This window comes from Salvelinus alpinus, chromosome 10 (genome assembly GCF_045679555.1).
Source record: "Salvelinus alpinus chromosome 10, SLU_Salpinus.1, whole genome shotgun sequence".
NCBI lineage: Eukaryota > Metazoa > Chordata > Actinopteri > Salmoniformes > Salmonidae > Salvelinus > Salvelinus alpinus.
In genome coordinates this window covers 70888817-70916734 of record NC_092095.1, presented here as the reverse complement: position 1 = coordinate 70916734, position 27918 = coordinate 70888817, and the positions used below count along the sequence as shown (strand labels likewise).

The following is a 27918-nucleotide window of genomic DNA, read 5'->3' as shown; positions in this document are numbered from 1 at the left end:
CGCTGCTGCTTTGAACAGAACAGGAGACTGGAGGCTGGGGGGGGGGGCACAATAGACGCTGCTGCTTTGAACAGAACAGGAGACTGGAGGCTGGGGGGGGGGGCACAATAGACGCTGCTGCTTTGAACAGAACAGGAGACTGGAGGCTGGGGGGGGGGGCACAATAGACGCTGCTGCTTTGAACAGAACAGGAGACTGGAGGCTGGGGGGGGCACAATAGACGCTGCTGCTTTGAACAGAACAGGAGACTGGAGGCTGGGGGGGGGGCACAATAGACGCTGCTGCTTTGAACAGAACAGGAGACTGGAGACTGGGGGGGGCACAATAGACGCTGCTGCTTTGAACAGAACAGGAGACTGGAGGCTGGGGGGGGCACAATAGACGCTGCTGCTTTGAACAGAACAGGAGACTGGAGGCTGGGGGGGGCACAATAGACGCTGCTGCTTTGAACAGAACAGGAGACTGGAGGCTGGGGGGGGCACAATAGACGCTGCTGCTTTGAACAGAACAGGAGCCTGGAGGCTGGGGGGGGGGGCACAATAGACGCTGCTGCTTTGAACAGAACAGGAGACTGGAGGCTGGGGGGGGGGGGCACAATAGACGCTGCTGCTTTGAACAGAACAGGAGACTGGAGGCTGGGGGGGGGGCACAATAGACGCTGCTGCTTTGAACAGAACAGGAGACTGGAGGCTGGGGGGGGGGGCACAATAGACGCTGCTGCTTTGAACAGAACAGGAGACTGGAGGCTGGGGGGGGCACAATAGACGCTGCTGCTTTGAACAGAACAGGAGACTGGAGGCTGGGGGGGGGGGCACAATAGACGCTGCTGCTTTGAACAGAACAGGAGACTGGAGGCTGGGGGGGGCACAATAGACGCTGCTGCTTTGAACAGAACAGGAGACTGGAGGCTGGGGGGGGGGGCACAATAGACGCTGCTGCTTTGAACAGAACAGGAGACTGGAGGCTGGGGGGGGGGCACAATAGACGCTGCTGCTTTGAACAGAACAGGAGACTGGAGGCTGGGGGGGGGCACAATAGACGCTGCTGCTTTGAACAGAACAGGAGACTGGAGGCTGGGGGGGGGGCACAATAGACGCTGCTGCTTTGAACAGGAGACTGGAGGCTGGGGGGGGGCACAATAGACGCTGCTGCTTTGAACAGAACAGGAGACTGGAGGCTGGGGGGGGCACAATAGACGCTGCTGCTTTGAACAGAACAGGAGACTGGAGGCTGGGGGGGCACAATAGACGCTGCTGCTTTGAACAGAACAGGAGACTGGAGGCTGGGGGGGGCACAATAGACGCTGCTGCTTTGAACAGAACAGGAGACTGGAGGCTGGGGGGGGGGGCACAATAGACGCTGCTGCTTTGAACAGAACAGGAGACTGGAGGCTGGGGGGGGGGGGGCACAATAGACGCTGCTGCTTTGAACAGAACAGGAGACTGGAGGCTGGGGGGGGGGGCACAATAGACGCTTCTGCTTTGAACAGAACAGGAGACTGGAGGCTGGGGGGGGGGGCACAATAGACGCTGCTGCTTTGAACAGAACAGGAGACTGGAGGCTGGGGGGGGGGGTACAATATACGCTGCTGCTTTGAACAGAACAGGAGACTGGAGGCTGGGGGGGGGGGCACAATAGACGCTGCTGCTTTGAACAGAACAGGAGACTGGAGGCTGGGGGGGGCACAATAGACGCTGCTGCTTTGAACAGAACAGGAGACCGGAGGCTGGGGGGGGGCACAATAGACGCTGCTGCTTTGAACAGAACAGGAGACCGGAGGCTGGGGGGGGGGCACAATAGACGCTGCTGCTTTGAACAGAACAGGAGACTGGAGTCTGGGGGGTGGCACAATAGACGCTGCTGCTTTGAACAGAACAGGAGACTGGAGGCTGGGGGGGGGCACAATAGACGCTGCTGCTTTGAACAGAACAGGAGACTGGAGGCTGGGGGGGGCACAATAGACGCTGCTGCTTTGAACAGAACAGGAGACTGGAGGCTGGGGGGGGGGCACAATAGACGCTGCTGCTTTGAACAGAACAGGAGACTGGAGGCTGGGGGGGGGAACAATAGACGCTGCTGCTTTGAACAGAACAGGAGACTGGAGGCTGGGGGGGGCACAATAGACGCTGCTGCTTTGAACAGAACAGGAGACTGGAGGCTGGGGGGGGGGGCACAATAGACGCTGCTGCTTTGAACAGAACAGGAGACTGGAGGCTGGGGGGGGGCACAATAGACGCTGCTGCTTTGAACAGAACAGGAGACTGGAGGCTGGGGGGGGCACAATAGACGCTGCTGCTTTGAACAGAACAGGAGACTGGAGGCTGGGGGGGGGGGCACAATAGACGCTGCTGCTTTGAACAGAACAGGAGACTGGAGGCTGGGGGGGGGCACAATAGACGCTGCTGCTTTGAACAGAACAGGAGACTGGAGGCTGGGGGGGGGGCACAATAGACGCTGCTGCTTTGAACAGAACAGGAGACTGGAGGCTGGGGGGGGGGCACAATAGACGCTGCTGCTTTGAACAGAACAGGAGATTGGAGGCTGGGGGGGGGGCACAATAGACGCTGCTGCTTTGAACAGAACAGGAGACTGGAGGCTGGGGGGGGCACAATAGACGCTGCTGCTTTGAACAGAACAGGAGACTGGAGGCTGGGGGGGGGCACAATAGACGCTGCTGCTTTGAACAGAACAGGAGACTGGAGGCTGGGGGGGGCACAATAGACGCTGCCTGGCTAGGAACAGAACAGGAGACTGGAGGCTGGGGGGGGCACAATAGACGCTGCCTGGCTAGGAACAGAACAGGAGATTGGAGGCTGGGGGGGGGGCACAATAGACGCTGCCTGGCTAGGAACAGAACAGGAGATTGGAGGCTGGGGGGGGGCACAATAGACGCTGCCTGGCTAGGAACAGAACAGGAGATTGGAGGCTGGGGGGGGGCACAATAGACGCTGCCTGGCTAGGAACAGAACAGGAGATTGGAGGCTGGGGGGGGGGCACAATAGACGCTGCCTGGCTAGGAACAGAACAGGAGATTGGAGGCTTTGGGGGGGAGCACAATAGACGCTGCCTGGCTAGGAACAGAACAGGAGATTGGAGGCTGGGGGGGGCACAATAGACGCTGCCTGGCTAGGAACAGAACAGGAGATTGGAGGCTGGGGGGGGCACAATAGACGCTGCCTGGCTAGGAACAGAACAGGAGATTGGAGGCTGGGGGGGGCACAATAGACGCTGCCTGGCTAGGAACAGAACAGGAGATTGGAGGCTGGGGGGGGCACAATAGACGCTGCCTGGCTAGGAACAGAACAGGAGATTGGAGGCTGGGGGGAGCACAATAGACGCTGCCTGGCTAGGAACAGAACAGGAGATTGGAGGCTGGGGGGGGGGGCACAATAGACGCTGCCTGGCTAGGAACAGAACAGGAGATTGGAGGCTGGGGGGAGCACAATAGACGCTGCCTGGCTAGGAACAGAACAGGAGATTGGAGGCTGGGGGGGGGCACAATAGACGCTGCCTGGCTAGGAACAGAACAGGAGATTGGAGGCTGGGGGGGGCACAATAGACGCTGCCTGGCTAGGAACAGAACAGGAGATTGGAGGCTTTGGGGGGGAGCACAATAGACGCTGCCTGGCTAGGAACAGAACAGGAGATTGGAGGCTGGGGGGGGCACAATAGACGCTGCCTGGCTAGGAACAGAACAGGAGACTGGAGGCTGGGGGGGGGGCACAATAGACACTGCCTGGCTAGGAACAGAACAGGAGATTGGAGGCTTTGGGGGGGAGCACAATAGACGCTGCCTGGCTAGGAACAGAACAGGAGATTGGAGGCTGGGGGGGGCACAATAGACGCTGCCTGGCTAGGAACAGAACAGGAGACTGGAGGCTGGGGGGGGGGCACAATAGACGCTGCCTGGCTAGGAACAGAACAGGAGAAAGGCCCTGTAATTTCTATTCATTGTATAAAGATTCAGCTATTTGCTGAACTGATTAAAGTACATCAGTCTTCATCATACACTGCGGTTGTGCCAGTAATAAGGTGTTGTTCACATGCAGCAGGGAGAGAGAATATAAAGGACGATGATTTTGTAAAGGCTGGAGGACATTGTTGGAGAACCCCTTTTGTTCAAACAAACCCTTGGTTCTAAGCCGTGGCCCCTGGCCCCCAGGCACTTGTTTTGGTTCTTTGTATGAGGGTTATTCACCTCATCCACCACCAGTCTGTAGCACCCACCTCGCTGATACACACTACACCCTGGCAACCATTTTATACACCACAGTACTCACCGTGCATTGGCTGTCGTATTGGAATGGCTAGAAATGGCACCCTGGTCTAGAGTAGTGCACTATAAATGGAATAGGGTGTCATTTGACCTGGTCTAAAGTAGTGCACTATAAATGGAATAGGATGTAATTTGCCCTGGTCTAAAGTAGTGCACTATAAAGGGAATAGGATGTCATTTGCCCTGGTCTAAAGTAGTGCACTATAAAGGGAATAGGGTGTCATTTGACCTGGTCTAAAGTAGTGCACTATAAAGGGAATAGGGTGTCATTTGACCTGGTCTAAAGTAGTGCACTATAAAGGGAATAGGGTGTCATTTGACCTGGTCTAAAGTAGTGCACTGTAAAGGGAATTGGGTGTCATTTGACCTGGTCTAAAGTAGTGCACTGTAAAGGGAATAGCGTGTCATTTGACCTGGTCTAAAGTAGTGCACTATAAAGGGGGTAGGGTGCCATCTGGGACACAGGGATGAATAAGACCTGTCTATTGTTGTTGATGTTCCAGACGGACCCGACCAGTGTTCCCCAGCTGGCCTGGCAGTTTGTCCCCGTTCAGAAGGTGGTCAACCCCGTCCTGGCATTCTGCAGAGGAGACACCATACACTTCCTGCTGGTAACACCTCACTTCCTGTTTACTTCCTGGTTACCATTATTCCTTGTTTAGTAAACATTAACAACAGATATTTTTTATAAACCTACTTTCCTGTTGACTGTTTGTGTCCAGGTGAAGAAGGATGAGACCGGAACCATCCATGTCATCAAGCAAAGACAGCTGCAGCTGAACTGTGACATCATCAGTCTGAATGTAAGTGTCACATGATGTCACTTCAGGATGTGTCTTACTTTACAGGTCACATCTCTTCTTCTTTTAACCTCTGCCCTTCTCCGTTCCCTCCTCTTATCCTCACTGAATGGGCGTGTTTGACGTTGCAGATGACTTTACAGTTTTAGTCGAGACTGACTGATCTACAAAGAACCTTGTTATAAATAATTACTCAATATTATTTGTAGATCAGTCAGCCAGTCACAGTTTACCCATGATACATCATAGTTTACCCATGATACATCACAGTTTACCCATGATACGTCACAGTTTACCCATGATACATCAGTTTACTCATGATAAGTCACAGTTTACCCATGATACGTCACAGTTTACCCATGATACGTCACAGTTTACCCATGATACGTCACAGTTTACCCATGATACGTCACAGTTTACCCATGATACATCACAGTTTACCCATGGTACATCACAGTTTACCCATGATACGTCACAATTTACCCATGATACGTCACAGTTTACCCATGGTACGTCACAGTTTACTCATGGTACGTCACAGTTTACCCATGATACGTCACAGTTTACCCATGATACGTCACAGTTTACCCATGATACGTCACAGTTTACCCATGATACGTCACAGTTTACCCATGATACGTCACAGTTTACCCATGATACGTCACAGTTTACCCATGATACGTCACAGTTTACCCATGATACGTCACAGTTTACCCATGATACGTCACAGTTTTGAACACAGCCAAGGTCTCTCTCTGTCGCCTTGTTTTGTCGCGCTTTCTGTCTCTGGCTTTGTCTCTCTGTTATTATCCCCCTTCTTCCCCCTGCCTCTGTTAATATTCCTCTCCTTCACCCCGTCTCCCTCCCTTTGTCTCTCTCTCTCTCTCTCTCTCTCTCTCTCTGTATTTCTGTGTCTCTCTCTCTCGCTCTCTCGCTCTCTCGCTCTCTTCTCTCGCTCTCTCGCTCTCTTCTCTCGCTCTCTTCTCTCGCTCTCTCGCTCTCTTCTCTCGCTCTCTTCTCTCTTCTCTCGCTCTCTTCTCTCTCTCTCTCTTCTCTCTCTCTCTCTGTATTTCTCTCTCACTCGCTCGCTCGCTCTCTCTCTCTCTCTCTCTCTCTCTCTCTTTCACACCACTCACTAATTGTGTTTCCCCTCCCCCTCCACAGTGGATCAACAGTCGCACCCTGGTGGTGATGGACAGTGGGGAGAAGCTGCGTGTGGTGGACCGACCCAGCCAGGAGGAGCTGGAGAACTTGGACGTGGCTGAGGTGCAGCTGGTCTACAACAGCAGCCATTTTAAATCGCTGGCCACGGGGGGAAACGTCAGCCAGGCACTGGTGAGGGTCAGGGGTGAGGGGTCAGGGTCAGATATCAGAGGTGACGGTAGAGAGGTTGCGGTGGGTAGATAGTGAGGGTTGAGAAGTAATGGTAGGGAAGTGGTAGGGGTGAAAGGGCATGGAAAAGGGGTCATAGGTCAGTAGCTGTAGAGGGGAAGGCATCACCTGGCACTGGCGAAGGTCACAGGTGAGGGGTCATAGGTCAGTAGCTGTAGAGGGGAAGGCATCACCTGGCACTGGCGAAGGTCACAGGTGAGGGGTTAGAGGTCAGTGGTAGTAGAGGGTGTCAGGTAAGTTTTATGGGTCAAAGGTTAAGGGTTATGGAGCAGGGTCAGAAAGGACAGGACTAGGCTGGCTAGTGGGAAAAGGTTGCACAAGATAATTTATCCCCCTGAAGAATCAGTCTCCACGACCTTAACTACTAAACACCAACCTGTTCAAACCTGCTAGTAAGGTTACAAACCATTACCTGGAATGAAACGGTTTAATCATCAGTTCTAACCTGTTGTAGAGCAGGTGGCTCTGTCCAATCATACAGGACCAACGTTCTGGTCACTGGGTCAGAAGCAGCCTGCCAGAGAGGAGAGCGTCTCTTCAGGGGGACTGAAGCTGTTCAATCAAGGAGCAGGGGGGTCACCAGTGATTCCCTCCCACCTGTCTCCCATACCCTCCCACCTGTCTCCCATACCCTCCCACCTGTCTCCCATACCCTCCCACCTGTCTCCCATACCCTCCTACCTGTCTCCCATACCCTCCCACCTGTCTCCCATACCCTCCCACCTGTCTCCCATACCCTCCCACCTGTCTCCCATACCCTCCCACCTGTCTCCCATACCCTCCCACCTGTCTCCCATACCCTCCCACCTGTCTCCCATACCCTCCCACCTGTCTCCCATACCCTCCCACCTGTCTCCCATACCCTCCCACCTGTCTCCCATACCTCTACATGGAGGCATTCAGAGTCAACATGAACCAATCATGACCATGATGTTGTGGATCTTCCTGAAATAATCATTGAATCCGTACAAAGGTCTTGTTCACGATTCTTGGCATATATTTGCCACATTTGTATCTAAACGTATTATTGAGAAACAGCAGTCATGGTTGATTTCGGTTGATTTTCACTCTGAATAACAGTGTCCTGGCCTCTGCCCTCCAGACTAACAGTGTGTGTTTTAGGCCCTTGTAGGAGAGAAGGCCTGCTATCAGTCTGTCTGCAGCTACGCAGGACAGATGGTGTTACTGGGGACCAAGGTAGGTGTCTGTATATGTCACACTGTGTGTGTGTGTCTGTGTGTGTGTGTGTGTGTGTGTGTGTGTGTGTGTGTGTGTGTGTGTGTGTGTGTGTACAGTTGAAGTAGAAACTCAAGCGTTGTCTAATTGAGTCTTTTCTCTCTTCCAGTCAGCCCACATCATGACTCTGAGGAACTGGAGGGAGGTACGTTTGTCTCTGACATACCAGTCTAAAACTAATGGTTATCTATTATATCATTCTACCTGTGTCTCTCTGAGGGGGATTTAATGGACCTGTCTCTCTCTCTGAGGGGGATTTAATGGACCTGTGTGTCTCTGAGGGGGATTTAATGGACCTGTGTCTCTGAGGGGGATTTAATGGACCTGTGTCTCTCTGAGGGGGATTTAATGGACCTGTGTCTCTCTGAGGGGGATTTAATGGACCTGTGTCTCTCTGAGGGGGATTTAATGGACCTGTGTCTCTCTGAGGGGGATTTAATGGACCTGTGTGTCTCTGAGGGGGATTTAATGGACCTGTGTCTCTCTGAGGGGGATTTAATGGACCTGTGTCTCTCTGAGGGGGATTTAATGGACCTGTGTCTCTCTGAGGGGGATTTAATGGACCTGTGTCTCTGAGGGGGATTTAATGGACCTGTGTGTCTCTGAGGGGGATTTAATGGACCTGTGTGTCTCTGAGGGGGATTTAATGGACCTGTGTCTCTGAGGGGGATTTAATGGACCTGTGTGTTTCTGAGGGGGATTTAATGGACCTGTGTCTCTGAGGGGGATTTAATGGACCTGTCTCTCTCTCTGAGGGGGATTTAATGGACCTGTGTGTTTCTGAGGGGGATTTAATGGACCTGTGTGTCTCTGAGGGGGATTTAATGGACCTGTCTCTCTCTCTGAGGGGGATTTAATGGACCTGTGTCTCTCTGAGGGGGATTTAATGGACCTGTGTGTCTCTGAGGGGGATTTAATGGACCTGTGTCTCTCTGAGGGGGATTTAATGGACCTGTGTCTCTCTGAGGGGGATTTAATGGACCTGTGTCTCTGAGGGGGATTTAATGGACCTGTGTGTCTCTGAGGGGGATTTAATGGACCTGTGTTTCTCTGAGGGGGATTTAATGGACCTGTGTCTCTGAGGGGGATTTAATGGACCTGTGTGTTTCTGAGGGGGATTTAATGGACCTGTGTCTCTGAGGGGGATTTAATGGACCTGTCTCTCTCTCTGAGGGGGATTTAATGGACCTGTGTGTTTCTGAGGGGGATTTAATGGACCTGTGTGTCTCTGAGGGGGATTTAATGGACCTGTCTCTCTCTCTGAGGGGGATTTAATGGACCTGTGTCTCTCTGAGGGGGATTTAATGGACCTGTGTGTGTCTGAGGGGGATTTAATGGACCTGTGTCTCTCTGAGGGGGATTTAATGGACCTGTGTCTCTCTGAGGGGGATTTAATGGACCTGTGTCTCTCTGAGGGGGATTTAATGGACCTGTGTGTCTCTGAGGGGGATTTAATGGACCTGTGTCTCTCTGAGGGGGATTTAATGGACCTGTGTCTCTGAGGGGGATTTAATGGACCTGTGTCTCTCTGAGGGGGATTTAATGGACCTGTGTCTCTGAGGGGGATTTAATGGACCTGTGTGTCTCTGAGGGGGATTTAATGGACCTGTGTGTCTCTGAGGGGGATTTAATGGACCTGTGTCTCTGAGGGGGATTTAATGGACCTGTGTGTTTCTGAGGGGGATTTAATGGACCTGTGTCTCTGAGGGGGATTTAATGGACCTGTCTCTCTCTCTGAGGGGGATTTAATGGACCTGTGTGTTTCTGAGGGGGATTTAATGGACCTGTGTGTCTCTGAGGGGGATTTAATGGACCTGTCTCTCTCTCTGAGGGGGATTTAATGGACCTGTGTCTCTCTGAGGGGGATTTAATGGACCTGTGTGTCTCTGAGGGGGATTTAATGGACCTGTGTGTGTCTGAGGGGGATTTAATGGACCTGTGTGTGTCTGAGGGGGATTTAATGGACCTGTGTGTTTCTGAGGGGGATTTAATGGACCTGTGTGTCTCTGAGGGGGATTTAATGGACCTGTGTGTCTCTGAGGGGGATTTAATGGACCTGTGTGTCTCTGAGGGGGATTTAATGGACCTGTGTGTCTCTGAGGGGGATTTAATGGACCTGTGTGTCTCTGAGGTGGATTTAATGGACCTGTGTCTCTGAGGGGGATTTAATGGACCTGTGTCTCTCTGAGGGGGATTTAATGGACCTGTGTCTCTCTGAGGGGGATTTAATGGACCTGTCTCTCTCTCTGAGGGGGATTTAATGGACCTGTGTGTTTCTGAGGGGGATTTAATGGACCTGTGTGTCTCTGAGGGGGATTTAATGGACCTGTGTGTCTCTGAGGGGGATTTAATGGACCTGTGTGTCTCTGAGGTGGATTTAATGGACCTGTGTCTCTCTGAGGGGGATTTAATGGACCTGTCTCTCTCTCTGAGGGGGATTTAATGGACCTGTGTGTCTCTGAGGGGGATTTAATGGACCTGTCTCTCTCTCTGAGGGGGATTTAATGGACCTGTGTGTCTCTGAGGGGGATTTAATGGACCTGTGTGTTTCTGAGGGGGATTTAATGGACCTGTGTGTCTCTGAGGGGGATTTAATGGACCTGTCTCTCTCTCTGAGGGGGATTTAATGGACCTGTGTGTCTCTGAGGGGGATTTAATGGACCTGTGTGTCTCTGAGGGGGATTTAATGGACCTGTGTGTCTCTGAGGGGGATTTAATGGACCTGTGTGTCTCTGAGGGGGATTTAATGGACCTGTGTGTCTCTGAGGGGGATTTAATGGACCTGTGTGTCTCTGAGGGGGATTTAATGGACCTGTGTGTCTCTGAGGGGGATTTAATGGACCTGTGTGTCTCTGAGGGGGATTTAATGGACCTGTGTGTCTCTGAGGTGGATTTAATGGACCTGTGTCTCTGAGGGGGATTTAATGGACCTGTGTCTCTCTGAGGGGGATTTAATGGACCTGTGTCTCTCTGAGGGGGATTTAATGGACCTGTGTCTCTCTGAGGGGGATTTAATGGACCTGTGTGTCTCTGAGGGGGATTTAATGGACCTGTGTGTCTCTGAGGGGGATTTAATGGACCTGTGTCTCTCTGAGGGGGATTTAATGGACCTGTGTGTCTCTGAGGGGGATTTAATGGACCTGTGTCTCTGAGGGGGATTTAATGGACCTGTGTGTTTCTGAGGGGGATTTAATGGACCTGTGTGTTTCTGAGGGGGATTTAATGGACCTGTGTGTCTCTGAGGGGGATTTAATGGACCTGTGTGTCTCTGAGGGGGATTTAATGGACCTGTGTGTCTCTGAGGGGGATTTAATGGACCTGTGTGTCTCTGAGGGGGATTTAATGGACCTGTGTCTCTGAGGGGGATTTAATGGACCTGTGTGTTTCTGAGGGGGATTTAATGGACCTGTGTCTCTGAGGGGGATTTAATGGACCTGTCTCTCTGAGGGGGATTTAATGGACCTGTGCTGCTGGAGACATTCCCTGCTCTAACTCTTTCTCTCTCACACACAGCGGGTGGACTGTCTGTTGAAACAGGAACGTTTTGTTGAGGCTCTGTCCTTGGCCTGGTCCTTCCATGAGGGCACCGCCAAGGCTATACTGGGTGAATAGCCTCCTCTTCCTCTCCCCCTCCCTCTCCTCTCCCTCTTCCTCTCCCCCTCCCTCTCCTCTCCCGTCCTCTCCCTCTTCTTCTCCCTCTCCCCCTCCCCTCCCCTCCTCTCCCCCCCCTCCTCTCCCCCTCCCCTCCTCTCCCTCTTCCTCTCCCTCTCCTCTTCCTCTCCCCCTCCCCTCCTCTCCCTCTTCCTCTCCCTCTCCTCTTCCTCTCCCCCTCCCCTCCTCTCCCTCTTCTTCTCCCTCTCCCCCTCCTCTCCTCTCCCAGTCCTCTCCTCTCCCTCTCCTCTCACCTCCTCTCCCCTCCTCTCCTTTCTTAAGGCTGTTTTATACTTTGTCTATTAACATGTCTGTATACAATTAGAATACGACAAGTGTCTCTGATCAAAACAACATTTAATTTATACTCCGGTGGAGTGTCTGTAGCCCGTTGCTGAGTCTGTTGTCATGGTTACCTGACTGAGACCGCAATGACACACTCAACAACCGTAAAGCTATTTTCTGTAATTAGCTCGCCATTAACTTGTAAATAATGGTCTTGTTGTGAGTTTATTTAGCTGTAATAATGATTAACAGTTAGCTTGTCAGCTATGACATGGTCATTATTTGAACAGGCCAGCCAGCTAAGCCAGCTAACTATCTAGAAATGAATCAAAACATCGTTTAGAAAGTTGTTGTTAGTTGGCTGGTTTGCTGGATTGACATCTACTAAATTAATGTTTAAACGGATGATTTAAACGGATGGGTTTATTGATGTTAAAAAATACAGCTTTTATGCTATTTTGAACCACCAGGCAGCCTGTCGTTTTGTGTTTATACTTTTTCATAACGACAACGACAAGTTTGATGTCGGACATCAATAGAATGTTCATGATGTCACTGCTACAGCTGTCTACATGACATGTTGACGGACCAACTGAAAACAGCTGTCTACATGACATGTTGACGGACCAACTGAAAACAGCTGTCTACATGACATGTTGACGGACCAACTGAAAACAGCTGTCTACATGACATGTTGACGGACCAACTGAAAACAGCTGTCTACATGACATGTTGACGGACCAACTGAAAACAGCTGTCTACATGACATGTTGACGGACCAACTGAAAACAGCTGTCTACATGACATGTTGACGGACCAACTGAAAACAGCTGTCTACATGACATGTTGACGGACCAACTGAAAACAGCTGTCTACGTGACATGTTGACAGACCAACTGAAAACAGCTGTCTACGTGACATGTTGACGGACCAACTGAAAACAGCTGTCTACATGACATGTTGACGGACCAACTGAAAACAGCTGTCTACGTGACATGTTGACAGACCAACTGAAAACAGCTGTCTACGTGACATGTTGACGGACCAACTGAAAACAGCTGTCTACGTGACATGTTGACGGACCAACTGAAAACAGCTGTCTACGTGACATGTTGACGGACCAACTGAAAACAGCTGTCTACGTGACATGTTGACGGACCAACTGAAAACAGCTGTCTACGTGACATGTTGACGGACCAACTGAAAACAGCTGTCTACGTGACATGTTGACGGATCATCTGAAAACAGCTGTCTACATGACATGTTGACAGACCAACTGAAAACAGCTGTCTACGTGACATGTTGACGGATCATCTGAAAACAGCTGTCTACGTGACATGTTGACAGACCAACTGAAAACAGCTGTCTACGTGACATGTTGACGGATCATCTGAAAACAGCTGTCTACATGACATGTTGACAGACCAACTGAAAACAGCTGTCTACGTGACATGTTGACGGATCATCTGAAAACAGCTGTCTACGTGACATGTTGACGGATCATCTGAAAACAGCTGTCTACGTGACATGTTGACGGATCATCTGAAAACAGCTGTCTACGTGACATGTTGACGGATCATCTGAAAACAGCTGTCTACGTGACATGTTGACGGATCATCTGAAAACAGCTGTCTACGTGACATGTTGACGGACCAACTGAAAACAGCTGTCTACGTGACATGTTGACGGACCAACTGAAAACAGCTGTCTACGTGACATGTTGACGGATCATCTGAAAACAGCTGTCTACGTGACATGTTGACGGACCAACTGAAAACAGCTGTCTACGTGACATGTTGACGGACCAACTGAAAACAGCTGTCTACGTGACATGTTGACAGACCAACTGAAAACAGCTGTCTACGTGACATGTTGACGGATCATCTGAAAACAGCTGTCTACGTGACATGTTGACGGACCAACTGAAAACAGCTGTCTACGTGACATGTTGACGGACCAACTGAAAACAGCTGTCTACGTGACATGTTGACAGACCAACTGAAAACAGCTGTCTACGTGACATGTTGACGGACCAACTGAAAACAGCTGTCTACGTGACATGTTGACAGACCAACTGAAAACAGCTGTCTACGTGACATGTTGACGGACCAACTGAAAACAGCTGTCTACGTGACATGTTGACGGACCAACTGAAAACAGCTGTCTACGTGACATGTTGACGGACCAACTGAAAACAGCTGTCTACGTGACATGTTGACGGACCAACTGAAAACAGCTGTCTACGTGACATGTTGACGGACCAACTGAAAACAGCTGTCTACGTGACATGTTGACGGACCAACTGAAAACAGCTGTCTACGTGACATGTTGACGGACCAACTGAAAACAGCTGTCTACGTGACATGTTGACGGACCAACTGAAAACAGCTGTCTACGTGACATGTTGACGGACCAACTGAAAACAACTGTCTACGTGACATGTTGACGGACCAACTGAAAACAGCTGTCTACGTGACATGTTGACGGACCAACTGAAAACAGCTGTCTACGTGACATGTTGACGGACCAACTGAAAACAGCTGTCTACGTGACATGTTGACGGACCAACTGAAAACAGCTGTCTGCGTGACATGTTGACGGACCAACTGAAAACAGCTGTCTACGTGACATGTTGACGGACCAACTGAAAACAGCTGTCTACGTGACATGTTGACGGACCAACTGAAAACAGCTGTCTACGTGACATGTTGACGGACCAACTGAAAACAGCTGTCTACGTGACATGTTGACGGACCAACTGAAAACAGCTGTCTACGTGACATGTTGACGGACCAACTGAAAACAGCTGTCTACGTGACATGTTGACGGACCAACTGAAAACAGCTGTCTACGTGACATGTTGACGGACCAACTGAAAACAGCTGTCTACGTGACATGTTGACGGACCAACTGAAAACAGCTGTCTACGTGACATGTTGACGGACCAACTGAAAACAGCTGTCTACGTGACATGTTGACGGACCAACTGAAAACAGCTGTCTACGTGACATGTTGACGGACCAACTGAAAACAGCTGTCTACGTGACATGTTGACGGACCAACTGAAAACAGCTGTCTACGTGACATGTTGACGGACCAACTGAAAACAGCTGTCTACGCGACATGTTGACAGACCAACTGAAAACAGCTGTCTACGTGACATGTTGACGGACCAACTGAAAACAGCTGTCTACGCGACATGTTGACAGACAAACTGAAAACAGCTGTCTACGTGACATGTTGACGGACCAACTGAAAACAGCTGTCTACGTGACATGTTGACGGACCAACTGAAAACAGCTGTCTACGTGACATGTTGACGGACCAACTGAAAACAGCTGTCTACGCGACATGTTGACGGACCAACTGAAAACAGCTGTCTACGTGACATGTTGACAGACATCTGAAAACAGCTGTCTACGTGACATGTTGACGGACCAACTGAAAACAGCTGTCTACGTGACATGTTGACGGACCAACTGAAAACAGCTGTCTACGTGACATGTTGACGGACCAACTGAAAACAGCTGTCTACGTGACATGTTGACGGACCAACTGAAAACAGCTGTCTACGCGACATGTTGACGGACCAACTGAAAACAGCTGTCTACGTGACATGTTGACAGACCATCTGAAAACAGCTGTCTACGTGACATGTTGACAGACCATCTGAAAACGTCTGTCTACGCGACATGTTGACAGACCAACTGAAAACAGCTGTCTACGTGACATGTTGACAGACCATCTGAAAACAGCTGTCTACGTGACATGTTGACAGACCAACTGAAAACAGCTGTCTATGTGACATGTTGACAGACCAACTGAAAACAGCTGTCTACGTGACATGTTGACGGACCAACTGAAAACAGCTGTCTACGTGACATGTTGACGGACCAACTGAAAACAGCTGTCTACGTGACATGTTGACAGACCAACTGAAAACAGCTGTCTACGTGACATGTTGACAGACCAACTGAAAACAGCTGTCTACGTGACATGTTGACAGACCAACTGAAAACAGCTGTCTACGTGACATGTTGACAGACCAACTGAAAGCAGCTGTCTACGTGACATGTTGACAGATCAACTGAAAACGGCTGTCTACGTGACATGTTGACAGACCAACTGAAAACGTCTGTCTACGTGACATGTTGACAGACCAACTGAAAACAGCTGTCTACGTGACATGTTGACAGACCAACTGAAAACAGCTGTCTACGTGACATGTTGACAGACCAACTGAAAACAGCTGTCTACGTGACATGTTGACAGACCAACTGAAAACAGCTGTCTACGTGACATGTTGACAGACCAACTGAAAACAGCCTTTAGAAAACCACTTCCAGAAGGTCTAAGCTCCACTGTGTGGAACGTCTGGCCTCTTCTGTACTACAGAGGACAGGTGTTTTCACTGTTTGTCCTTGAATCATTTCTACACTGCAGTACTTTACATTCTGAGGGCTTTCTGTTGGAGACCTTTACACTGAGGGTACAGAGGCCATTATACATTTAATACCAGAGTTTTTACATAGATGTTTCTTTTCTCACTAAAGTGAAAACACACAACCCTTTACGAGTCATTGTGTTGATTTATTGTGAATGTCTGTTATTTTTCCAGGACTGTTTGGGGACCCAGCGAAGAGGAAAGGTGTGGTGGCAGACAAGGTGAATCCCTCTTCCACCCTTCATCCTTCCCTCCTCCCTTCCTTTCCTACCTTCCCTCCTCCACCCTTCCCTTCCTACCCCCCCCCCCCTTCCACAAAGAAATCTCATTTGATTGATTGATTGATTTATATATTGATTGGTTGTACTGTCTCTCCAGATGGTTGAGATTCTGTTCCAGTATGTGGAGCGCTCAGTGAAGAAATGTCCAGAACACGGCAAGATACAGGTCATGGAACAACATTTCCAGGTACACACACACACACACACACACACACACACACACACCCCACGACACACACACCCCACGACACACACCCCACGACACACACCCCACGACACACACACATACACACACACACCCCACGACACACACACACATACACACACACACCCCACGACACACACACACATACACACACACACCCCACACACACACACACACACCCCACGACACACACACACACCCCACGACACACACACACACACACACACCCCACGACACACACACACACACACCCCACGACACACACACACACACACACCACGACACACACACACACACACACACACCCCACGACACACACACACACACACACCCCACGACACACACACACACACACACCCCACGACACACACACACACTCACACCCCACGATACACACACACACTCACACCCCACGATACACACACAAACACACACCCCACGATACACACACCCCCCACGATACACACACACACTCACCCCACGATACACACACACACACGTTAATCCGTCCCACAGTTCAGTTTGACAACGCTCGGGACCTTGAAACCAGTCTTTCATTTGCCTTTAAGGCTTGTCCTTGTGCTTAGGCTTCCTGGGTTGAGTAGCTAATCTCTCTCTTTTTCTCTCTGTCTCCATCCTCTCTTCATCCCTCCATCCCTCTCTTTCTCTCTGTCCGTAGGACATGGTGCCTGTCATGGTAGATTACTGTCTGCTGCTGCAGAGGACGTAAGACACACACACACACACACACAGACTGACACAGACATCGTGTCTGATGGCCCTTGCGTTGCCTATTCCCAGCACTCTGTTAGCTTATTCATTAAAGGGACATTTCACATTTTTTCAACTTCATATCATCTGCAGTTCTTGAGTGAAGGAAGGAGCCTTGTAGTCCAATCAGAGTGCAGCATTGAGCAGCTCCATCGGCACAGAGATGGACAGAGAAAATAAGATCTTTATCTCTTTGGGCTCCCGAGTGGCGCAGCAGTCTAAGGCACTGCATCTCAGTGCAAGAGGCGTCACTACAGACCCTGGTTCGATTCCAGGCTGTATCACAACCGGCTGTGATTGGGAGTCCCATAGGGCGGCCCGTAATTGGCCCAGCGTCGTCCGGGTTTGGCCGAGGTAGGCCGTCATTGTAAATAAGAATTTATTCTCTCTCTCGATGAAGGCTGATCTCCACAAAAGGTTATGAAAGAACAAACTGCGACATCTTCTGGCACCAGATTTCATTTACAATGCAGTTAGTTTCATATGCACTGAGTGATCTTTATTGTGTTTGACTGGGGTTCTCTTCAAGGGACAAAGCATTAAAGGGATGTTTTAAAATAATTCCGCTCTATATTCATCATCTCCAGCACCAACACATGTGAAAATGCCTAGTTTCTATGTTTTGTAGTAAAAAAAGATGGAGAACGATAAGTGTTTCCAATGACATCATCGGTGTGCGTCGTGTGATTTTATCCAATTTGGAGTAGGCATTTCCTACTAATTGGTTAGTAGGAAAAACAAACGATAAACAGAGAGAGTCAATCCGCTGCCAGAAGACATGTGTTTGTTTGTTCCTGTGTGAACGTGCTTTCAGTTTGTTCCTGTGTGAACGTGCTTTCAGTTTGTTCCTGTGTGAACAGGCTTTCAGTTTGTTCCTGTGTGAACGTGCTTTCAGTTTGTTTGTTCCTGTGTGAACGTGCTTTCAGTTTGTTCCTGTGTGAACGTGCTTTCAGTTTGTTTGTTCCTGTGTGAACGTGCTTTCAGTTTGTTTGTTCCTGTGTGAACGTGCTTTCAGTTTGTTACTGTGTGAACATGCTTTCAGTTTGTTACTGTGTGAACGTGCTTTCAGTTTGTTTGTTCCTGTGTGAACGTGCTTTCAGTTTGTTTGTTCCTGTGTGAACGTGCTTTCAGTTTGTTTGTTCCTGTGTGAACGTGCTTTCAGTTTGTTTGTTCCTGTGTGAACGTGCTTTCAGTTTGTTTGTTCCTGTGTGAACGTGCTTTCAGTTTGTTCCTGTGTGAACGTGCTTTCAGTTTGGTCCTGTGTGAACGTGCTTTCAGTTTGTTTGTTCCTGTGTGAACGTGCTTTCAGTTTGTTTGTTCCTGTGTGAACGTGCTTTCAGTTTGTTTGTTCCTGTGTGAACGTGCTTTCAGTTTGTTTGTTACTGTGTAAACGTGCTTTCAGTTTGTTACTGTGTAAACGTGCTTTCAGTTTGTTTGTTCCTGTGTAAACGTGCTTTCAGTTTGTTTGTTCCTGTGTGAACGTGCTTTCAGTTTGTTTGTTCCTGTGTGAACAGGCTTTCAGTTTGTTTGTTACTGTGTAAACGTGCTTTCAGTTTGTTACTGTGTAAACGTGCTTTCAGTTTGTTTGTTCCTGTGTAAACGTGCTTTCAGTTTGTTTGTTCCTGTGTGAACGTGCTTTCAGTTTGTTTGTTCCTGTGTGAACAGGCTTTCAGTTTGTTTGTTCCTGTGTGAACAGGCTTTCAGTTTGTTTGTTCCTGTGTGAACGTGCTTTCAGTTTGTTTGTTCCTGTGTGAACGTGCTTTCAGTTTGTTTGTTCCTGTGTGAACGTGCTTTCAGTTTGTTCCTGTGGGAACGTGCTTTCAGTTTGTTCCTGTGTGAACGTGCTTTCAGTTTGTCCCTGTGTGAACGTGCTTTCAGTTTGTTCCTGTGTGAACGTGCTTTCAGTTTGTTCCTTCATAACCCTTTGTGGTGGTCGGCCTTTAGTTTGGAGAGAGAGATAAAGATCTTCCTTTCTCGGTCCACCTCTGTGCCGAAGGGGCTGCTACTCTGCTGCACTCTGACTGGACTAAAAGGCTCCTTCCTTCACTTAAGAACTGCCATCCCGACCCTCCAGAGAATTCTATTATCAGTCTATTATGGTCCCATCCCTGCCCCAGAGCCTTCTAGCATATATATTCATTATGGATCCCCATTAGCTGCTGCCAAGGCAACTACCACATATCTACAGTACTAAATCTATGTGTGTGTGTAGTGTGTGTATGTTATCGTGTGTCTGTGCCTATGTTTGTGTTGCTTCACAGTCCCCGCTGTTCCATAAGGTGTATTTTTACCTGCTTTTTAAATCTAATTTTACTGCTGGCATCAGTTACCTGATGTGGAATAGAGTTCCATGTAGTCATGGCTCTATGTAGTACTGTGCACCTCCCATAGTCTGTTCTGGACTTGGGGACTGTGAAGAGACCTCTTGTGGCATGTCTTGTGGGGTATGCATGGGTATCTGAGCTGTGTGCCAGTAGTTTAGACAGACAGCTCGGTGCATTCAACATAAATACAAGTAGTGATGAAGTCCATCTCTCTTCCACCTTCAGCCATGAGAGATTGACATGCATATTATTAATATTAGCTGTCTGTGTACATCCGTGCTGCTCTGTTCTGAGCCAATTGCAACTTTGTGTCACCTGACCACACGACTGGACAGTAGTACAGATGTGACAAAACTAGGGCCCGTAGGACCTGCCATGTTGACAGTGTTGTTAAGAAGGCAGAGCATCACCTTATTATGGACAGACTTCTCCCCATTACTTCTCCCCATTACTTCTCCCCATTACTACTGTATCAATATGTTTTGACCGTGACAGTTTACAATCCAGGGTTACTCCAAGCAGTTTAGTCACCTCAACTTGCTCAATTTCCACATGATTTATTACAAGATTTAGTTGAGGTTTAGGGTTTAGTGAATGATTTGTCCCAATTACAATGCTTTTAGTTTTAGAAATATTTAGGACTAACTTATTCCTTGCCACACACTCTGAAACTAACTGCAACTCTTTGTTAAGTGTTGTAGTCATTTCAGTCGCTGTAGTAGCTGACATGTATAGTGTTGAGTCATCTGCAACATAGACACACTGTCTTTACTCAATGCCAGTGGCATGTCGTTAGTGAAGATTGAAAAAAGTAATGGGCCTAGACAGCTGCCCTGGGGAATTCCTGATTCTACCTGGATTTTGTTGAAGAGGCTTCCATTAAAGAACACCCTCTGTGTTCTGTTAGACAGTTAACTCTTTATCCACAATATAGCAGGGGGTGTGAAGCCATAACACATACACTACCGTTCAAAAGTTTGGGGTCACTTAGAAATGTCCTTGTTTTTGGAAGAAAAGCTAAATATTGGTCCATTAAAATAACATCAAATTGATCAGAAATATAGTGTAGACATTGTTAATGTTGTTAATGACTATTGTAGCTGGAAACGGCAGATTCTTTTATGGAATATCTACATAGGCGTACAGAGGCCCAGTTATCAGCAACCATCACTCCTGTGTTCCAATGGCACGTTGTATTAGCTAATCCAAGTTTATCATTTTAAAAGGCTAATTAATCATTAGAAAACCCTTTTGCAATTATGTTTGCACAGCTGAAAACTGTTGTTCTGATTAAAGAAGCAATCAAACTGTCCTTCTTTAGACTAGTTGAGTATTTGGAGCCACAGCATTTGTGGGTTCAATTACAGGCTCAAAATGGACAGAAACAAAGACCTTTCTTCTGAAATTCATCAGTCTATTTATTCTTGTTCTGAGAAATGAAGGCTATTGCATGCGAGAAATTGCCAAGAAACTAAAGATCTCGTTCAGCGCTGTATACTACTCTCTTCACAAATAGCGCAAACTGGCTCTAACCAGAATAGAAAGAGGAGTGGGAGGCCCCGGAGGCCCCGAGGACAAGTACATTAGAGTGTCTAGTTTTAGAAACAGACACCTCACAAGTCAACTGGCAGCTTCATTAAATCGTACCCACAAAACACCAGTCTCAACGTCAACAGTGAAGAGGCGACTCCGGGATGCTGGACTTCTAGGCAGAGTTCCTCTGTCCAGTGTCTGTGTTCTTTTGCCCATCTTAATCTTTTCTTTTTATTGGCTAGTCTGAGATATGGCATTTTTTTCTTTGCGACTCTGCCAAGAAGGCCAGCATCCCGGAGTCGCCTCTTCACTGTTGACGTTGAGACTGGTGTTTAACCTTCTGGTTAACCAGCTATATACTGTACCCGCCTGGTGGAGAACTGTTACCATGAACGTGCTCTTCTCTCTGTGGTCCTATAGGGACCTACTGGTTAACCAGCTATATACCCGCCTGGTGGAGAACTGTTACCATGAACGTGTTCTTCTCTCTGTGGTCCTATAGGGACCTTCTGTTTAACCAGCTATATACCCGCCTGGTGGAGAACTGTTACCATGAACGTGTTCTTCTCTCTGTGGTCCTATAGGGACCTTCTGTTTAACCAGCTATATACCCGCCTGGTGGAGAACTGTTACCATGAACGTGCTCTTCTCTCTGTGGTCCTATAGGGACCTACTGTTTAACCAGCTATATACCCGCCTGGTGGAGAACTGTTACCATGAACGTGCTCTTCTCTCTGTGGTCCTATAGGGACCTACTGTTTAACCAGCTATATACCCGCCTGGTGGAGAACTGTTACCATGAACGTGCTCTTCTCTCTGTGGTCCTATAGGGACCTACTGTTTAACCAGCTATATACCCGCCTGGTGGAGAACTGTTACCATGAACGTGCTCTTCTCTCTGTGGTCCTATAGGGACCTTCTGTTTAACCAGCTATATACCCGCCTGGTGGAGAACTGTTACCATGAACGTGCTCTTCTCTCTGTGGTCCTATAGGGACCTACTGTTTAACCAGCTATATACCCGCCTGGTGGAGAACTGTTACCATGAACGTGCTCTTCTCTCTGTGGTCCTATAGGGACCTACTGTTTAACCAGCTATATACCCGCCTGGTGGAGAACTGTTACCATGAACGTGCTCTTCTCTCTGTGGTCCTATAGGGACCTACTGTTTAACCAGCTATATACCCGCCTGGTGGAGAACTGTTACCATGAACGTGTTCTTCTCTCTGTGGTCCTATAGGGACCTACTGTTTAACCAGCTATATACCCGCCTGGTGGAGAACTGTTACCATGAACGTGCTCTTCTCTCTGTGGTCCTATAGGGACCTACTGTTTAACCAGCTATATACCCGCCTGGTGGAGAACTGTTACCATGAACGTGCTCTTCTCTCTGTGGTCCTATAGGGACCTACTGTTTAACCAGCTATATACCCGCCTGGTGGAGAACTGTGTGGCTCGGGGGATCTTCCTGGAGAGTTTGGAGCCCTACATCGTGTCGGAGCGTCTGGGCTGTGTGACCGCTCCCGTCATGAGAGACCTGCTGACTCACCTACAGGATAACAACATGATGGACAGTGTAGAGAACTGTCTGATACATCTGGACATCACCAGCCTCGACATACAACAGGTAGAGAGAGGAGGAGGAGGGGAGGAGAGGGGAGGAGAGGAGAGGAGAGGAGAGGAGAGGAGAGGAGAGGAGAGGAGGATGTCTGTCAGTGTTTCCTCTCTTCCCTCTAGATATTTACTACTGTCATTAACCTTGTTACAATCACCAGCAGATCAAGTCTGTAGACTCCAGTAGTAACCTGTTCTCTTGCTGTGTATCCAGGTGGTCCAGATGTGTTGGGACAACCAGCTGTATGATGCCATGATCTACGTGTTCAACAGGGGAATGAATGACTACATCAACCCTATGGAGGTACTGTAATACACTGTTTAATGACCTCATCAACCCTATGGAGGTACTGTAATACACTGTTTAATGACCTCATCAACCCTATGGAGGTACTGTAATACACTGTTTAATGACCTCATCAACCCTATGGAGGTACTATAATACACTGTTTAATGACCTCATCAACCCTATGGAGGTACTGTAATACACTGTTTAATGACTACATCAACTCTATGGAGGTACTATAATACACTGTTTAATGACTACATCAACCCTATGGAGGTACTGTAATACACTGTTTAATGACTACATCAACTCTATGGAGGTACTATAATACACTGTTTAATGACTACATCAACCCTATGGAGGTACTATAATACACTGTTTAATGACCTCATCAACCCTATGGAGGTACTGTAATACACTGTTTAATGACCTCATCAACCCTATGGAGGTACTGTAATACACTGTTTAATGACCTCATCAACCCTATGGAGGTACTATAATACACTGTTTAATGACCTCATCAACCATATGGAGGTACTGTAATACACTGTTTAATGACTACATCAACCCTATGGAGGTACTGTAATACACTGTTTAATGACTACATCAACCCTATAGAGGTACTATAATACACTGTTTAATGACCTCATCAACCATATGGAGGTACTGTAATACACTGTTTAATGACTACATCAACCCTATGGAGGTACTGTAATACACTGTTTAATGACTACATCAACCCTATAGAGGTACTATAATACACTGTTTAATGACTACATCAACCCTATGGAGGTACTGTAATACACTGTTTAATGACTACATCAACCCTATAGAGGTACTATAATACACTGTTTAATGACTACATCAACCATATGGAGGTACTGTAATACACTGTTTAATGACTACATCAACCCTATAGAGGTACTATAATACACTGTTTAATGACTACATCAACTCTATGGAGGTACTGTAATACACTGTTTAATGACTACATCAACTCTATGGAGGTATTGACATGTTAGTCATTTAGCAGACGCTCTTATCCAGAGTGACTGACAGGTTTCACACCTTTCACACACACATTCTGTCTCTCTCTCTCTCTCTCTCTGTCTCTCTGTCTCTCTCAGCCTGGTGTTATGTGTTTCTCTCTTTCTCCTTCCCTTGTGGGACTGATCCTGTTAGTCTGAAGGTAGATGAAAGCTGAGTGTGTTGTTCAGCTACTCCTCTGAACCCACAGATGAAAGCAGACTGATGGGGAGGAGGGGGGTATATGTATTACAGGTGTCCTCTCTGCCTCTCTCTGGCTCTCTCTGCCTCTCTCTGCCTCTCTCTGGTTCTCTCTGGTTCTCTCTACCTCTCTCTGCCTCTCTCTGGTTCTCTCTGGTTCTCTCTGCCTCTCTCTGCATCTCTCTGCATCTCTCTGGATCTCTCTGCCTCTCTCTGGTTCTCTCTACCTCTCTCTGCCTCTCTCTGCCTCTCTCTGGTTCTCTCTGGTTCTCTCTGCCTCTCTCTGCATCTCTCTGGATCTCTCTGGATCTCTCTGCCTCTCTCTGGTTCTCTCTGGTTCTCTCTGCCTCTCTCTGCATCTCTCTGGTTCTCTCTGCCTCTCTCTGGCTCTCTCTGCCTCTCTCTGGTTCTCTCTGCCTCTCTCTGGTTCTCTCTGCCTCTCTCTGGTTCTCTCTGCCTCTCTCTGGTTCTCTCTGCCTCTCTCTGGTTCTCTCTGGTTCTCTCTGGTTCTCTCTGGTTCTCTCTGGTTCTCTCTGGTTCTCTCTGGTTCTCTCTGCCTCTCTCTGCCTCTCTCTGGTTCTCTCTGCCTCTCTGGTTCTCTCTGCCTCTCTCTGCCTCTCTCTGGTTCTCTCTGGTTCTCTGCCTCTCTCTGGTTCTCTCTGCCTCTCTCTACCTCTCTCTGGTTCTCTCTGCCTCTCTCTGCCTCTCTCTGGTTCTCTCTGCCTCTCTCTGCCTCTCTCTGCCTCTCTCTACCTCTCTCTGCCTCTCTCTGGTTCTCTCTGCCTCTCTCTGGTTCTCTCTGCCTCTCTCTGGTTCTCTCTGCCTCTCTCTGGTTCTCTCTGCCTCTCTCTGGTTCTCTCTGCCTCTCTCTGGTTCTCTCTGCCTCTCTCTGGTTCTCTCTGCCTCTCTCTGGTTCTCTCTGCCTTTCTCTGGTTCTCTCAGCACCATTATCTACCAGACCCCTGGGGAACGACCCGGGCTTTGATTTGTTCGATGGACCAACCTAAACTAAAAGGAATCTAACAGAAATGAAAGAAGCCCTAAGGCTGCTGGAAAAATCCTTTTGAAATATGAAACGATGTGTCACAAAGAATCGTGATAAAGAAAGGCTGTAGTGCCACGGCTACAGCCTGCGGACAAACTGTCAGAGAGAGTAGAGTTTTTAATCAAAGGAGATGTATGAACTTGACCCCTGAGGTTTCTCTTCCTGTGTTTCAGAAACTCTTTCAGGTCATCGCCCCCCCGCTGAGAGAAGGCAAGGCCCTCACAGGTAGGCACTGATTCCATGATGCATTGAACACCAGCATAGTGTCCTCAGTGGGAGTAAAGGCAAGGCCCTCAGGAAATAAATAACATATCAACATGTCTAATAACTAATAAATAAATCACTCAACGAATATTTGTAGTTTTTCAACATGTCAACATGTCTAATAACTAATAAATAAATCACTCAGAAAGAACATTTGTCTATTTCTGTCTGACAGATGAGCAGGTGGTGATGGGTAACAAGCTGCTCGTTTATATCAGGTACAGTCACACCTATACATCCTCTCTCTCTCTCTCTCTCTCTCTCTGTCTCTCTCTCTCTCTCTCTCTGACACAGTAATGTATTTCCTTCCTCCCCTCAGCTGCTCTCTAGCAGGCCGGGCCTATCCACTAGGAGACATCCCAGAGGACCTGGTGTCTCAGGTCAAGAACCAGGTACGTGTGTGTATCAAGGACAGATTCCTGGAATGGTTCCCCCCTTTGTGACAGGCCTCTGCATCCCCCATGTTGCTGTTAGGACTGTGTTAATGAGGTATACTCCTCTCTACATCCCCCATGTTGCTGTACGGACTGTGTTAATGAGGTATACTCCTCTCTGCATCCCCCATGTTGCTGTTAGGACTGTGTTAATGAGGTATACTCCTCTTTGCATCCCCCATGTTGCTGTTAGGACTGTGTTAATGAGGTATACTCCTCTCTACATCCCCCATGTTGCTGTTAGGACTGTGTTAATGAGGTTTACTCCTCTCTACATCCCCCATGTTGCTGTAAGGGCTGTGTTAATGAGGTTTACTCCTCTCTACATCCCCCATGTTGCTGTTAGGACTGTGTTAATGAGGTATACTCCTCTCTGCATCCCCCATGTTGCTGTAAGGACTGTGTTAATGAGGTATACTCCTCTCTACATCCCCCATGTTGCTGTTAGGACTGTGTTAATGAGGTATACTCCTCTCTGCATCCCCCATGTTGCTGTTAGGACTGTGTTAATGAGGTATACTCCTCTCTGCATCCCCCATGTTGCTGTTAGGACTGTGTTAATGAGGTATACTCCTCTCTGCATCCCCCATGTTGCTGTTAGGACTGTGTTAATGAGGTATACTCCTCTCTGCATCCCCCATGTTGCTGTTAGGACTGTGTTAATGAGGTATACTCCTCTCTACATCCCCCATGTTGCTGTTAGGACTGTGTTAATGAGGTATACTCCTCTCTGCATCCCCCATGTTGCTGTTATGACTGTGTTAATGAGGTATACTCCTCTCTGCATCCCCCATGTTTCTGTTAGGACTGTGTTAATGAGGTATACTCCTCTCTGCATCCCCCATGTTGCTGTCAGGACTGTGTTAATGAGGTATACTCCTCTCTGCATCCCCCATGTTGCTGTTAGGACTGTGTTAATGAGGTTTACTCCTCTCTACATCCCCCATGTTGCTGTTAGGACTGTGTTAATGAGGTATACTCCTCTCTGCATCCCCCATGTTGCTGTTAGGACTGTGTTAATGAGGTATACTCCTCTCTGCATCCCCCATGTTGCTGTTAGGACTGTGTTAATGAGGTATACTCCTCTCTACATCCCCCATGTTGCTGTTAGGACTGTGTTAATGAGGTATACTCCTCTCTGCATCCCCCATGTTGCTGTTAGGACTGTGTTAATGAGGTATACTCCTCTCTGCATCCCCCATGTTGCTGTTAGGACTGTGTTAATGAGGTATACTCCTCTCTGCATCCCCCATGTTGCTGTTAGGACTGTGTTAATGAGGTATACTCCTCTCTGCATCCCCCATGTTGCTGTTAGGACTGTGTTAATGAGGTATACTCCTCTCTACATCCCCCATGTTGCTGTTAGGACTGTGTTAATGAGGTATACTCCTCTCTGCATCCCCCATGTTGCTGTTATGACTGTGTTAATGAGGTATACTCCTCTCTGCATCCCCCATGTTTCTGTTAGGACTGTGTTAATGAGGTATACTCCTCTCTGCATCCCCCATGTTGCTGTAAGGACTGTGTTAATGAGGTATACTCCTCTCTGCATCCCCCATGTTGCTGTTAGGACTGTGTTAATGAGGTTTACTCCTCTCTACATCCCCCATGTTGCTGTTAGGACTGTGTTAATGAGGTATACTCCTCTCTGCATCCCCCATGTTGCTGTTAGGACTGTGTTAATGAGGTATACTCCTCTCTGCATCCCCCATGTTGCTGTTAGGACTGTGTTAATGAGGTATACTCCTCTCTACATCCCCCATGTTGCTGTTAGGACTGTGTTAATGAGGTATACTCCTCTCTGCATCCCCCATGTCTCTGTGTTGCTGTAATGAGTGTTAATGAGGTAT

The 27918-nt window shown here is 48.4% G+C and overlaps 1 protein-coding gene across 7 annotated transcripts in view; it reads left to right on the top strand.

The window, feature by feature from the left end:
- The window catches only part of vps8 (VPS8 subunit of CORVET complex), a 97420-nt gene that overhangs the window by 17850 nt on the left and 51652 nt on the right, over positions 1 to 27918 (top strand). For 6 of the 7 annotated variants that reach the window (XM_071330849.1, XM_071330844.1, XM_071330847.1 and 3 more), the window contains exons 11-24: positions 4780 to 4887; positions 4999 to 5079; positions 6241 to 6411; positions 7591 to 7665; positions 7814 to 7849; positions 11218 to 11308; positions 16259 to 16305; positions 16463 to 16552; positions 17250 to 17296; positions 22603 to 22825; positions 23027 to 23116; positions 25544 to 25595; positions 25810 to 25852; positions 25954 to 26026. In XM_071330849.1, the coding sequence (XP_071186950.1) occupies positions 4780 to 4887; positions 4999 to 5079; positions 6241 to 6411; positions 7591 to 7665; positions 7814 to 7849; positions 11218 to 11308; positions 16259 to 16305; positions 16463 to 16552; positions 17250 to 17296; positions 22603 to 22825; positions 23027 to 23116; positions 25544 to 25595; positions 25810 to 25852; positions 25954 to 26026 (1227 nt within the window). The remainder of the gene's footprint in view (positions 1 to 4779; positions 4888 to 4998; positions 5080 to 6240; positions 6412 to 7590; positions 7666 to 7813; positions 7850 to 11217; positions 11309 to 16258; positions 16306 to 16462; positions 16553 to 17249; positions 17297 to 22602; positions 22826 to 23026; positions 23117 to 25543; positions 25596 to 25809; positions 25853 to 25953; positions 26027 to 27918) is intronic. The other variant, XM_071330845.1, reaches the window with a different exon arrangement.